Source organism: Leptonychotes weddellii, chromosome 11 (assembly GCF_054177405.1).
Source record: "Leptonychotes weddellii isolate Sample4059 chromosome 11, ASM5417740v2, whole genome shotgun sequence".
Lineage (NCBI taxonomy): Eukaryota > Metazoa > Chordata > Mammalia > Carnivora > Phocidae > Leptonychotes > Leptonychotes weddellii.
The window spans coordinates 11,632,193-11,647,965 of NC_138379.1; the positions used below are offsets into that span (position 1 = coordinate 11,632,193).

General features: G+C 35.0%; 1 protein-coding gene and 1 pseudogene across 1 annotated transcript; both read right to left on the bottom strand.

Moving 5' to 3' along the window:
* Positions 1 to 362: 362 nt before the first annotated feature.
* LOC102727664 (olfactory receptor 5D13-like) lies at positions 363 to 1,312 on the bottom strand (annotated as a pseudogene).
* Positions 1,313 to 11,725: 10,413 nt separating this feature from the next.
* LOC102727965 (olfactory receptor 1165-like) lies at positions 11,726 to 12,830 on the bottom strand. Its single transcript, XM_006728601.2, has one exon. The coding sequence runs from the start codon at positions 12,674 to 12,676 to the stop codon at positions 11,726 to 11,728; it is 951 nt and encodes a 316-aa protein (XP_006728664.2). The 5' UTR covers positions 12,677 to 12,830.
* Between the last annotated feature and the right edge of the window lie 2,943 nt (positions 12,831 to 15,773).

Below are 15,773 nucleotides of genomic sequence, written 5' to 3' on the forward strand. Positions count from 1 at the left end.
GGAAGAGGAGCAGCCTAATTGCAATTCTAGACCTGAACATATTTGATGAATGGGCAATTAGTTTTATTTTGGAAACATACATATAAAATTACACTAAGTGATAAAATATTTTAAAATAACTTACAAATATTACATAATACAATCAAATAATTTTATTTTTTTTAATTTTGGTTTACATGTCTGGAGATATTTCACTAAAATTAGTGTACAGAAAAATCAATAATCTTAAAATGTACTGCCATAAATATATTAACTAATAGCCTGTTGAAAATGATTTGAATCATCACCTGCACTATAAGAGATGAACAATCTCTAGCCTAGTAAATCAGTTTTTTTTTCAGAAATTAAATAATCTAACAATATTATATTGAGTGACAAAGCAATTTTGCGACAACTAATCTTCTGAATGTGTCTTTCACATCTTTGTTCCTAAGGCTGTAGCTCAAGGGGCTCAGCATGGGAATCACCACTGTGTAAAACACAGATGACACCTCAACTATGAGCCAAGACATTTTAGGATTAAGGATACAGTAAAGGAAAAAGACGGTCCCGTGGAAGATGGTGATGGCTGTCAGGTGGGAGACACAGGTGGAGAATGTTTTCCGGCGCCCACTCGCAGAAGGCATCCTCCTAACAGTGATAAAAATGAGTATATAGGACATCAGAATAATCATCAGGCTGCTCACCTCATTGAATATGGCAATAATAAAACGAAGCATCTGGCTGATATAGGGGTCCGAACAGGAGACAGAAACAATTACATAGTGGTCATAGATAAAATTATTTATGATGCTAAACTCACAATAGGATAAAGCAAGAAGAAAACATATGAATGTCAGAGAACACACTATGCCCCGTGAGTAAGACCCAGCCAGCAGGAAAGCTCAAAGCTTCTGAGACATAGCTGTGGTCTAGAGCAAGGGGTTACTAACTGCCACAAAACGGTCGTAGGCCTTCGCTGCTAACATAAAAGTTTCTGTTACTCCAAATATGCAAGCAAAGCAAAACTGCATAAGGCAACTGGAGAGGGAGATGGTTCTGTCTTCCACAATCAAGTTCTTCAACAGTTTAGGTGTAACTACAGTGGAAAAACAGAAATCTACAAAGGACAAGTGACTAAGGAAAAAGTACATGATCATGTGAAGTTTTGGATTGATCTTGATGATTATTATCATGGCCACATTTCCTACAGTAGTGACCAGATAGATAGACGAGAAAACCAGGAAGAGTGGAACTGGAGTGCTGGATATCCTGAAAAAGCCAAGAGAATAAAAGTGGGTATGATACTTTAATTTCCTTCAGATAACGTCATAAGAACCAAAGTTAGTTCTGAAATGTAGAACTGAATGGAAAAGAGAAACAGAGAAGAAAGAGGCTTCATAGGCTGCTGTGAAGTTAACATAGAACAGTGACTCTCAAAGTATGGTCCGCAAACCAGCAACAGCATGAGTGCCTGAGAAGTTGTTAGGGATGCAAATTCTCTAACCCCATCACCAACTTTCTGAATCAGAAACTCTAGGATGGGGCTCACAATTCTTGACTTAACCAGTTCTCCAGGTGATTTTGATGCCTGCTAAATTATGGGAACCACTGGTATATAAAATATATATATTAATCATTCTGTTGTTTAAAATTTAGCCCCTGTTAGTATTATTACTCTTGAATTGAAATATAAATTTAGAACACAAAAGGAATTGTACAAAACAGGAGCAAGAGAGACAGAAAAGAAGCACAGAGTATTTTGTTATGGTTCTAAGAATTATACTAAAGATGAAGATCACCTGGCATTGCAAATGGTGCCACATAAATCTTAGTATTAATTGTTTTTTATATATTCAATGTTTTCTAGGCATTATACAGAATTAAATACCCCTGGAATTTATGACTTGAAATAAACCTTAAAATGTGTCTAGTCTGTGCCATCCACCTAATGCTTGAGAATCCATTACAGACTCTTATGCATGAAATAATCATCTGGCTTCTATCAAAACTTCCACTAAGGGTGTACTACCTCCAGGGGTAGTTTTGTAGGTCTTTTAATGACATTTAGCTCGACATATATTATTTTATTAATTAAATTTGATTAACATTTCATTAGCTATTAATGTGTCTTAGGTCATTCATTCTGTTATATATTATAAATTTATAAATATATAACTAAATACTATATACATAGAAGAACAGAAGTATCTCATATTCACTAACAATAACTCCATACAAAATATGTTCTTTGATACAATGAAAATTACACATTTTCTGGACCAATAGAAGTAAGCCCTCTCCGATGATGAAACAAACTTGGGGAAGATCAGGAAGTAAGAGGAGTAGGCACATAAAATGAATAGTCTCAAGATTTAGACATGAGGCTGCAACAGAATTAGATGAGTTATCTGTTCCATCTTCCGAGCTTTGCCTGGAACCAGTCTCAGATTCAACATGATTGCCTACATTTACACATACCACAAGCAACCCTACACCTAGAGCATCCATCATCAGCATATTCTTTCCAACAGCAAGTGGGGCCAGACAGATACATTGTAAACATACGTTATTGTTCGGGATATTTTAATAAATGAGTTCCCTTCAACATTTGAACCTATTAGCAAAACCCTGGCTTATTAGGGAGATTGTCATTACTGTTCTGGCTTAGTGGCACATTTATGATGTCAATAACAAAAAGATACTCAGAAAAGGACTTGGTATCCCGACCCTACCAATTTCAAATGATTTTGGTGAAAATCAATGGATTAGGATTAAGTTTGTATTCAGACTGAGACTAGGCCTACAGGATTATAAAATTAACAAATACCCCCATCATTTTCTGTGACTTCCCCATTGCTCACTGTTACCAGTTTCTGTAATACAGAATTTAGTTCTCAGAAACACTTCATGCCTCGTGAGTGAAAATTAAAATATCTCTGACCTCAAAAAGGTAAAAAAAAAATTTTGGAATAATCTATATGAACTGGAGCTCCATGTTTCCCACCTAAATTGAAAGCTACCAAAAGAGAAATGAACTGAGCTGAAACCAGAATTTCTTATTTAATTTACTGAGAATTTCTTCTTATGATTAATGAATCTCGGGCATTTTTCTTCTTAGTAATAAAACATTCTTTAAAAATAGCAACAGGCTTACTGGGTGTTATGCACAAACAATGAATCATGGAACACTACATCTAAAACTAATGATGTAATGTATGGGGATTAACATAACAATAAAAAAATTTTTTAAAAAAATAGCAACAGGCTTGAGGTTTGAAATAAAGTAGCAGTAAATTTCAATAGGTATGCCAGTAAAATGGCACTTTATTTCCAGGATATAAAAAATCTCAAGAAATACAAAGGAAAAACTTGAAAGTTGAATCCACAATCTGAACGCTGCCAAACTCTGGGTCTTATATCTGCCTCCATGACTATGAAGATAGAGACTACAGAGAATTATAATTGGAGTGTTCCTCATAGAATCGGTTGAAACACTGTCTCTTGTGTCATTGTTGCATATGCGTTTCCTTTGAAAGATCTAGGGATAATTACATCACTACATCTATTCCACTAATTGCTTCTAGATATTGAATTATTGAAATAATATGTATTTTTTATTTTTAAAATATTTTATTTATTTATTTGAGAGAGAGAGAGCATGAGAGAGAGAATGAGAGGAGAGGCAGAGGGAGAGGCAGGGGCAGACTCCCTGATGAGCAGGGAGCCCAATGAAGGGCTACATCCCAAGACCTTGGGACCATGACCTGAGCCAAAGGCAGAGTCTTAACTAACTGAGCCACACAGGAGCACCTGAAATAATATGTATTAACTGAAGAACACATGAACTGTTGAGTTCGAAATAAGAAAAGAGAAGAACAATCCAGAAATAGCTGGGTTTTTTTTAATTTTTTTATTATGTTATGTTAATCACCATACATTACATCATTAGTTTTTGATGTAGTGTTCCATGATTCATTGTTTGTGTATAACACCCAGTGCTCCAGAAATGTAGCTGTTATTAACTCAACCGTGTTTCAAATTCCACATTAGTGTGGAATACTTGGTCAACACTACCTTAAGCAAAAGGATGAAGGTGACCATCATCTGTGATATAATGAGGATATCATTTACTCCCTGATATGATGTGATGAGAAAGGTTTCACTTCTGTTATATAAAGTTTAGATTTTAGTGATCATAATGTACTAATGCTTCTTTTTAAAAAGAAGATTTTATTGATTGATTGAGAGAGAGAGAGAACAAGCGTGCACCTGCGGGTGGAGAAGCAAAGGGAGAGGGAGAGAGAATCTCAAGCAGACTCAACACTGAGTGTGGAGCCTGACTCAGGTTCAATCTCACTACCTTGTGATCATGACCTGAGCTAAAATCAAGAGTCGGAAGCTCAACCAACTGAGCCACCCAGGCCGTCCTGTAATGTACTAAAGCTTCTTTTCAAATTTTTCATTTTATCATGGTAATAACACTTAATGTGACATCTACCTTCCTAAGAGATTTTTAAGTGTAGAATACAGTATTGTTGACTACAAATACAATTTTGTACAGCTGATCTCTAGCACTTCCTCATCTGTAACTTTATAGCCACTGATTTGTAACTCCCCTTCTCCCCTTCCCCCAGTCCCTAACAACTATCATTCCACTCTCTGATGCCAAGAATTTGGTTGTTTTATATACCTCATATAAGTGGAATTTATTTTCTGTGACTCACTTATTTCACTTACATAATGTCCTTAGAGTTCATCCTTTTGGTCACATATTGCGGAAATTTCCTTTATTTCCTTTATTTTTAAGGCTGAATTGTATCCCGTTGTGTATACCACATTTTCTTTATCCATTGATCTGTCCATGGGCATTTAGGCTGTTTCTGCATCTTGACTATTGTGACTGGTTCTGCAATGGACATGCCAATGCTAATATATTTTTGAAATCTTGAGTTCAATTCTTTCGGATAAATATCGAGAAGTAGGATTATTGGATCACATATTCGTAAATTTTTAATTTTGTGAAGAACCTCTATACTGTTTTCCATACCAACTGCACCATTTTGCATTCCCATCAACAGTGTATAAGAGTTCTTATTTCTTCATATCCTCATCAACACTTGCCATACACACACACACACACACACACACACACACACATACCTATATGTTTTAGGTGAATCTTAGTGTTTTGATTTGCATTTCCCTGATGATTAAGTGACATCAAGCATTTTTTTTTTTTGCACACCTATTGGCTGCTTGTATATGTTAGAAGGAATATATAAATTAAGTTCTTAGCCAACTTTCTAATTGGGTTTCTAGTTGTTTTTTTTGTTTGTTTGTTTGTTTGCTTGTTTTTGTTTTCATTTTTTGTTTGTTAACTTATTTGTTTTTGCTATTGAGTTGTATGAGTTCCTTAGTGTAAGTATTGGAGATTAATCCATTATCAGATATATGGTTTGCAAATATTTTCTAGCATTCTATAGGTTGCCTTTTTGTTATTTATTGTTTCCTATGTTCTGTAGAAGATTTGACAAATGCATCATGGTAATTGTATATGATGTTAACAATGTGGATAATTGAGGAAGGACTGTATGGAAACTCTTAAATATCTTTACAATTTATTTTGTAGAGTGGAAGTTATTAAAAATTTTAAAACTAATTTTTAAAATGTCAACATTCACATTAATAGGCCCATTTCATTGACTCTCCACCATCACAACCATTGCTTTCAAGACACAATCACCTGAAATAGTATAAATGTAACAAGTAACCTCTCAACATCCACATTTGCCTCCACTTTGAATCATTTTGCTATGCTGTTTGCCACTTTGTTTTTAGTGTCTGTGGCTGTGGGTGTGGGATCAGGAGGTGGGAGGTGTAAGGGGTAGTAATTAACATTTTCAAACTCTTAATTACTAACAAAATGGAATTTATTCAGTGATTTCAAACCTACGTACTATTTTCTAATAATGAATATGTTTTTTGTTTTGTTTTGTTTTTTTAAAGATTTTATTTTATTTATTTGACAGAGAGAGACACAGCGAGAGAGGGAACACAAGCAGGGGGAGTGGGAGAGGGAGAAGCAGGCCTCCCGCCGAGCAGGGAGCCCGACGTGGGGCTCGATCCCAGGACCCTGGGATCATGACCTGAGCCGAAGGCAGACGCCTAACGACTGAGCCACCCAGGCGCCCCTCTAATAATGAATATGTTTAACAAAGAAGTAAACTAAACATAAAAAATCGAATTTTCTAGGTCACAAAACTGGTATGTAGAAGAATCAGGATTTGGGGCACCTGGGTGGCTCAGATGGTTAAGCGTCTGCCTTCGGCTCAGGTCATGATCCCAGCGTCCTGGGATCCAGCCCCACATCGGGCTCCCTGCTCAGCGGGGGGCCTGCTTCTCCCCCTCGGTCTGCTTCTGCCCCTGCTCATGTTCTCTCTCTCTCTGTATCTCTTTGTCTCGAATGAATAAATAAAAAAAAAATCTTTTTTTTTTTTAAAGAAGAATCAGGATTCAAATTCCAGCCCTTCATGTAAAGAGATACTACAAAATCACAACAGACTACGGAAGTATTTCATTATAGCAATTATCTTAAGGTTGTGTTTTAATTTGATTGCTTTCCTTGTGTATCTCCCTAACCATTGTCAACCCCCACTGTATTTTATTTCGTTAGTGTCTGTCTTAGTTATATATTCAATATTTGTGAAATGAAAAGAAGAAAATAACTATCTCATAGTATAGTTTAAGCCACTTATATTTGCAAACTACAATTACAACTTGCAAAGCAATACTATACATATTATCTCAATTGTTTCTTGAAATAAAAATGGAATTAGCATGAGATTCTAGTGTCTACCTTGTCATAGAATGTGATTTTAATAAAGATAATTGCATTCTGGAGATTAACAATCTGGGAATTGTTGTAAGTACTCCAAGCCTGTGTTGCTAATTAGAAGTAGGAATTGGACCAATCCCCAGACCATTAACTCTCTGTAGTATTTGAAACCCCCTGTAACTCTTCACACAATATAGCACAATGGAAAATTTCTGAAAGTCTAACCTAATTATAAGCAACAAAATAACCAGAACCTGAAAACAGATCAAAAGTTTATAATTTCATGAAACAAGCTAAGAGTGTAAAATATGAACATTGCCAGAAATGGTTAAAATAACTATTGGAGCAAAAGTGATACATCATATTACCGTTCAGAGAAGGCAATAACACTTCTTCTAAAATTATGGAATAAAAGAGTGAAGATGAATCTCAATGAAATTTTAGTTCATTTTTTTACAAGTTCAATATAATCTGGCTCTCAAAGTCATATACTGATACTTGTAATATATTTACAATCTGAAATACATAGATTAAATATGTAAATATTGAAATACTCAAAACACAATTATATTAATATATATTTATATCTATTATCTGTATAATGTGTATTTATATCTGTACCACTCAATCTACAAAAAAGAGAAAGGTAGAAGCAGATACCTTGTTGATTCTAAAATTGAGAGATGATGCCAACATTTTTTAATCATCAATTTCTATACTAAAACCACTTATGATAAATCAATTGTAATGATCTTTCATTAGGTAATACATTTACTTAATGTGATTCCGAAGATAGGTTAAAAAGAAATCTCCCTCCCTTCCTTCTGCCTGTCATCCCATCAGGTTTTCCACCTGCCACCTATTTTTGTTTATTTGTTTGTTTTGAATCATCAAGAAATAATAATACATTTATATGTTCATATATACAGAGATATGCACTCCTTACATAAATGATGTTAAATTAAAACTACTCTGTGGTTCTTGCTCAATTTTTCTGGAACACTTTACTTTGTCAATATGAGTATATATAAAAATGACTTAACATTTTTAATGGCTACATGGTATGTTCTTTTTAAAAAAATAATTTATAAGCCAAACACATATTAATGGGTATTTCAGATTCTTCAGTCTTTTGCTATTATAAATAATACTTCAAAAATATCCAATTGTATATCTCTTTCCTTTGTTTTTTAAAGCATCTCTAGGAAAAATTGTCAGTATTGCTATGTATATTTTCTTAGGATAGTATTACCAAATTGCTCTCTAAAGTAATTCTGCCAATTTCTACACTCACCAGCAATGTGAAATTATGGACACAAACTAATCAACTAATAGAAAGAATAATTTATTATATAATATTTAAATTCATGTTCTCAGGACAAAAAACACTTGATTTAACATTGGAAAATCCAAAAAATATAAGTTGCTATATGAAAATATTAAAGGAACTCAGATGAAGAAAAAACAGCTTAACAAAATTCCACATCTACTCTCCAAAAACCAAAACGTCACAAAAACACAAACAAATAAAGCAGATAACTTTGTTAATCTGGAAAAAGGAGGAATGCACAAAAAACCTATAGAAAACACAATTCTATTTATTTTTTTAAGATTTTATTTATTTATTTATGTATTTGAGAGAGAAAGTGCAAGAGAGGGGAAGTGGGGCAGAGGGAAAGGAAGAAGTAGACTCCCTGCTGAGCAGGGAACCTAATGCAGGACTCCATCCCAGGTCCCCAGGATCATGACCTGAGCCAAAGGCAGATGCTTAACTGACCGAGCCACCCAAGTGGCCCTAGAAAACACCATTTTAAATATAAAATATTAAATGTTTTCCTTGTGAGGTGAAGAAATCAATGATACCTACTTTTACTATGTTTATTCAAAATTGCACTGAAGTTCTTAGGTAGTTAGACAAAACAAACAAAAAAAAAGCAATTAAAAGGAATAATATTGGAAACAGCAAAATCGGAATATATTTAATCAGAGAATTTTTTAGTGGAGTGTCCCAAAATAAAATCAATATAACTATAAATTAGATTCTGATTTAAAAATAACACACATCTTACAAATAAAATTTAAAATAGTATGAAAAAGATCACACACTCAGGGATTAATTTCACAAAATATATGCAAGAACTTTACAAAAAACAATGTGGTATAATGTCTATTGCAAAACTTGAAGTAAATCTAAACAAACAGAAAGATATAGCATGCTCATGATTTGGAGGACTTAAGGATGCAAATGTGTCATTTCTTTCCAAATAGATCTATACTTTTGCTATAATTCTATATTAAAGGCAAACAAGAATGATTCTAAAATTTGTTTGGAAAGATAAGGATCAAAAGATATCTCAATTATTCTGTAAGAAAGAATAACTTTTCAGGAGTGGCTTTACAGGATACCATCTCTTATTAGTTATGTATAGTTCTGACTATGAAACAGAGAGAAGCATATAGAAAGTTTGTATGCTATACATATAGCGACATTTACTGTATGAAAAACCTGGCACTATAGGCCAGTGCTAATGGAGTGATTTTGCAATAAATATTACTGGTAAAATATACATCCATAGGTTAAAATATAAAATCAACCAATTTTCATATCACACCAAAATTTAATTCGGTTGATCTTAGAATAAATTTAAAAATCAGTGTAAAAGGAATAAAACAAAATCTAGAATCCAAGAGAAAATAGAATATAATATCAAAGACATAATAATGTATGAAATCTGGGACAACTTAGCACATAAAAATGGGAATATTTTTGTTCATTTAGGGGATATAAATATATCCTGAATAGGACATTAGAAGCACATCACTGTAAAGGAAATCTGATAAACCCTGCTTTAGTAAACATTAGGAAATCTGTGCATCTAAATACATCATGGAGAGAATGGATAGACAGCCAAGGTCTAGGAGAAAATAGTCATGGTACTTTTATCAAACAAAGGGCTTTTATTTAAAATGTAAAATGAACTACATGTTTATGACAAAAGACAAACAACCTAATAGAAAAGTGGGCAAAAAATCTAAATAGGCATCTCACAAAGGAAAAAGAGCCAAAGGACTACTAATAACCATATTAAAAGAAATTCAAGGTGTGCCTGGGTGACTCAGTCAGTTAAGGGTTGGACTCTTTTTTTTTTTTATGTTGAATTAGCCAGCATATAGTACATCATTAGTTTTTTTTTTTCTGATTTTTTATCATTATGTTAATCACCATACATTACATCATTAGTTTTTGATGTAGTGTTCAACGATTCATTAGTTGCATGTAACACCCAGTGCTCATCACCACACATGCCCTCCTTAAAGCATTGGACTCTTGATTTCTGCTCAGGTCATGATCTTATGGGTCTTGAGAATGAGCCCTGTGTCACCTCTGCACTCAGTGGAGAGTTTGCTGGAAGATTCTCTCCCTCCTCCGCTCCTCCTACTCTCTCTCTCAAATAAATAAATAAATAAATCTTAAAAAAAAAAAAAAGAAGAAATTTAACTACATTGATACTAAGAGGAATTTAAAACATAACCTAAGTGAGATACCACTACTCACCTACTAACGTTGAAGATATTAACATATTTAGTGTGATGATATTAAATGTTGGCAAGAATGGGCAGTAATTAGAAATCACACACAATATAGGGGGAATTTAAATTAATACATCAACTTTGGAATATGGTTTGATGGCATCTGAAAAAAGAGAAGAAACCAGCTCCCTGTGATCCAGAACTTTCAGACATAAGACACATCCCACAGAGTGAGTGCTTGCTTATGTGCAGGGCAGGAGATGTCTGTGCAAAATGTTCTAGCAGCATTTTCATAAAGGCCAAGAAAGGAAATGACCAGAAGTTCATTAATAGTATAAATAAACCAACTACAGCATATTTATTTTATGGAACATTCTTCACCAATGAAAATGAACTACTGTTACAGCTAATAACTTCAACATCCATTTAAAACAAATGTTGAGCCAAAGAAGTCTGATAAAATGGAATATATACTCTAAGATTTCACTTACATGAATTTCAAAAGGAGGCAAGGTTAGCATTTATGCTCTCATAACCAGTTCTTAGGAGTTGTAGCTAAACAGAAAGAGTTCTGAACACCACAAACTCCACAATGGAGTTTGCTCCTAGTGGTGCTGGAGAGACAGTGATTAGAAAGTGCTCATGGGTATTTTGAAAAGTGCTGATAATGTTTTGTCTTTACTTTCTTGGAAAAGGTAGTGCACAGAGAAATTAGTCAAAATTACTTCTCTATATGTTTGTCATATTTCATGATTTGAAAGAGAGGAAGGGAAGAATAAGGAGAAAGGGAAGAAAGGGAACATGGAAGGACAACGTATTTACAGATTCTGGGAGTTGGGTTGAGGAATTCCTTAGAGGACCATTATTTAGCATACTACACTCTGGGAGTGGAACTTGAGCAGAATTTCCTTTCTTTCTTTTCTTTTAACCTGCAAATGATTTCTTTCTTTCTTTCTTTTTTTTTAGATTTTACTTATTTATTTGTCAGAGAGAGAAAGAGAACACGAGCAGGGGGAATGGCAGTGCCAGAGGCTAAGGGAGAAGCAGGCACCCCACCAAGCAAGGAGCCCGATGCAGAACTCGATCCCAGGACCCTGGGATCATGACCTGAGCCGAAGGCAGACGCTTACCCAACTGAGCCACTCCGGCATCCCTGCAAGTGATTTCTTAAAGTACAGTGAGACTTAATAATCACAGATGTATATAAATTAACTAATTTTCTGAATAAATTTTTTCTAATTATTTGAAGAAAAAATTAATAAAATAAATAAATTATAAATTTATCCCAGAATAAATAATTAATAAATACACAAAATCAATGCAATGTATAAAAAGTATTTGGGTGTGTGTGTGTGTGCGTGTATGTAAAAATCAAAATTACATTGAGTGAGAAAGCAGATTGGTATGGATTAACTTCCTGGCTGTGTCTTTCACATCCTTGTTCCTCAAGCTGTAAATAAGGGGGTTCAACATGGGGATCATGACAGTAAAAAACACAGTAGCCACTTTGACCAGGAGCCACGAGCTTTTGGAGTTGGGCACACAGTAGAGAAGAAGGATGATCCCGTGGAAAATGGTGATGGCAGTCAGGTGGGAGGCACAGGTGGAGAAGGCTTTCTGGAGTCCACCAGTAGAAGGCATCTTGACAATGGTGACAACTATAAATATATAGGAGGCCAGGATAATCAGCAGGCTACAAGCCTCATTGAATGTAGAAATGGCCAAACACATCATCTGACTGAAGTAGGGGTCAGAACAGGATAAAGAGAGGATGGCAGAATACTCACAGCCAAAGTGATTTATAATGTTGGAACCACAGTAGGATAGTTCCAAAAGAGAATATGTGAGTGTCAAGGAACATATTCCACCCCAAGCATAGGTTCCAGCTACCAAGAGGGCACAGAGTTTCTGAGACATAGCAACTGTGTAGAGCAGAGGGTTACAAACAGCCACAAACCGGTCATAGGCCATAACTGCTAACATGAACATTTCTGTAATCACAAATGCACAAACAAAGAAAAACTGCACCATGCATCCTTTGAAGGAGATAGTTCTGTCTTCCGTGACCAAGATTTCTATCAGTTTAGGTGTAAAGACACTGGAATAACAAATATCCAAAAAGGATAGATGGCTGAGGAAAAAGTACATGGGCGTGTGGAGTTTGGGATTGATCTTTATGACCACAATTATGCCCAGGTTCCCCACCAGAGTGACTGTGTAGATGGTCAAGAACACCAGGAAGAGGGGTGTCTGGAGGTGTGGGTATTCCGAGAAACCCAGGAGGATGAACGTGGTCACAGAGCTCTGATTTCCGTCACCCAGTGACATGGCTCTTGATGTTAAAAAATAAATAAAGGAGAAGAAAAGAGAATTGAGCAGCAGAATTTGAGAAGGAAGAGTAAAAGGAAATCAGGACAGGTCAGTGTAAGCCAGTGAAGGTAATGCAGTCAGCGGGTACTCATGAGTGTTCTGCTTCACTTTGGAGTCTTACTTGACAATTTACTGACTTTTTTATTATGTGCAATTAGCTGTATCCTTCAGTACTTTAGTTTCCTCATCTGGAAAATAAGAAAAAAAAATAGGACTTATCAGTAGTATGTACAATAAAAGATCTGCAAATATATATGATCCTTAGAGCATTGAATGCCCCCATGATAAAATAGAATTATATGAGAACAAAGGAGACATAGAGCAAAATCAGAAAATATACTGAGCATATCTTAGTAGTCAAATGACCATGCAGAAGTGGCTTTGGGAAGATTAAACACTTTTAATACATAAAAAAAAAACACAATAGTAAATTTCTTTGGGAGAAATTTTATCATCAGACAGTCACAAATCTGTATTGATACATTGAATGTTTACCCATTCTAGGTGCATCCCATTATTGGGGGTGCATAAAATGTCTACTTAAGAGGCTAAGTGGTCTGGTCAAAAATTCCACTGATAGCTATGTTCTGTCAATTACATCCCCACCATATCATCATTTTTAAGGCTCAAATACTCAATGATTTAAAACTGTTTTCTGAGGGAGTGTTTTGAAAATAGTCTTGAAAGTTTCACATCAAGTATCATCTGTTGGTTATGCAATCTGTAGTGCATATTGTATTAAAATGGAAAAAATGTGAAAAAGAAATATCCCTTACTACCACAACCAAAAACCTTTTTCTGATTTTCTGATGCAGCAAGTCTATGTGTGGTCATCCATGAAGAATGGAAAAAGTGTGTTAGATTAAAAAATATAAATAGTTTGTTTATATTGTTAAGTTTAAAGTTTAAATAATACAAATTTCACATGATTAAATTAAAAAAAACTTCACATGATTAAATCTAGAAGTTGAGGTGGAGACACAGTAAATATGCTTCTGTCATCTTGAACACATCCGTGAACTCACACGACTGTTAGCTTTGTCTGTTACAAGCAACAGCTTATCATTAAAGCTACCATTAATCCAGGAACAGTGCATCCGTTATGTGACCACATTTTCCACTACATAGAAGACTGGGTTGACCTGTTGTGAACTTCATGTATTTAGTTATATGTATTGATAAAAAAAAAAAAAAAGAAGGCTTCTCTAAATTCAGGAACTTAGATAGCTTTTATTGGGTCACGTTCATGCACGTTAAGAATTCTGAGATACAATCTGCTATTACTGCCAGAATGTTAGAGGAAATCATTACATCATCTTTGTAGGGACTCTAAACCAAGATTAAGACAAGACTTGGTACAGTTGAAAGGCAGAGAATTCCTAAGTATTTTCATGTGTCTTTTGGGCAGTCTTCTTTAGTAATACTTCCCCTGCTCCTTTCTTATATTAAAGCTCCTGTCCTCACATCTAATGGTCTCTCTTCAAAGTCTGTCAGTAGAACTTACCAAAGTAGTCAATTCTGTGTTTGAAAATTTATCATGAGTAGTATTCTTCCTATTGTATTTTCTGGTGCTTTCAAGGTCCAAATGGCTCTGTCTCTCTCACTCTCTGGAATTCACAGAAATTAAAGCTAACCCTCTATATAAAGAGACTTTCAAATATTTGAAGATATTAAAATAGATCTTTTGTTCTTTTACTCTCTGGGTAACATTTTTAGTGTTGGTCTTTTGTTTTGTTGTGTTTTGTTTTTCCATTTTCATCCTCACACTGATTTCTAAATATTCCGGAGGACCTATTCAATATTCTGGGTATAGCATTGACCCCTCTGAGGCAATATTGAAGCAAAGAACTAAACTGATCTTTTCAGGGATATCTTGTCATGCCAAAAGGCAATGAACTCGGCAATCTGCTTTCACTTGCTATATATCTAATAATAATGCCGGAGTCCTGTAGTCAAATATTTGAACTGTGTTAGGTCAATTTAATGCCCTGCCAAGCTTTGTCCAGGATTTACCAGTAAGCAACAAATCCCATACATGGAATGTGCACTTGGAATGTTCAGAGTTGAGGGTTGTGCATTTATTATTAAATTTCATGCACTGTTGACTCCTTTCTTCTCTTCACTGTTTGCATGGCCTTTCAGTCTAACTGAATTGCTAAAGACAACATTACTTTTTGCCTTTCCTCAGGCCACTCTGTCTGCCCAGAATGCCTTCATGTTCCGTTCATATTACCAATCACCAGTGCCCATACCATTCATGTTACTATTGGGGCTATTTGTTAAAATTTTGGTAAATATTCTTTCACCTTCACTTCTGAAGAGTGCACATGTTGTATTCACATGTACCCCACATAAACTTTAAATGAAAGAATCACAGGATTTCTTAACGACCTAAAAGAATGCAAGGTCACTTACAATGAATGTGAGACTTCTTCATCCAAACCACAATCCTTTCGAGGCTCAGTCTCACATTGTTTATGTGATATATATATATATATATATCTCACAAATATATATATTTGTTAGTTCACAAAGTATACAGGTACAAAAATACATAAAGAAGATAATAATTGTTAAGATAATGTTATGGTGTTATGTGAAGAATGGAAAAATGGAAATGGATAATGTTATATGTTGATTTTATGGTGTTATGGTGATGATTTTACCAAAGCAATTTGGGTATTGCTTTTAACTAACTTAGCTTGGTATCTGGGAGTATGACTGGGGTTGAATAAAGAAACTATATCCTTGTTCACAGCACAGAAAAAGGAAAATAAAATATCCCACTTACCTTTTCTTTTTTTTTAAGATTTTGTTTATTTATTTGAGAGAGAGAGTGCACGAGCATGAGCTGGGAGAGGGGCAGAGGCAGAGGGAGAAGTAGACTCCCTGCTGAGCAAGGAGGCGGACACAGGGCTCGATCCCAGGATCAGACAATCATGACCTGAGCTGAAGGCTGTTGCCCAACTGACCGAGCCACCCAGACACCCCCCCACTTAGCATTTCTCATCAGAAACTTTTCTTATAAAACTCTACTATCAACCTTCTTTGTTCT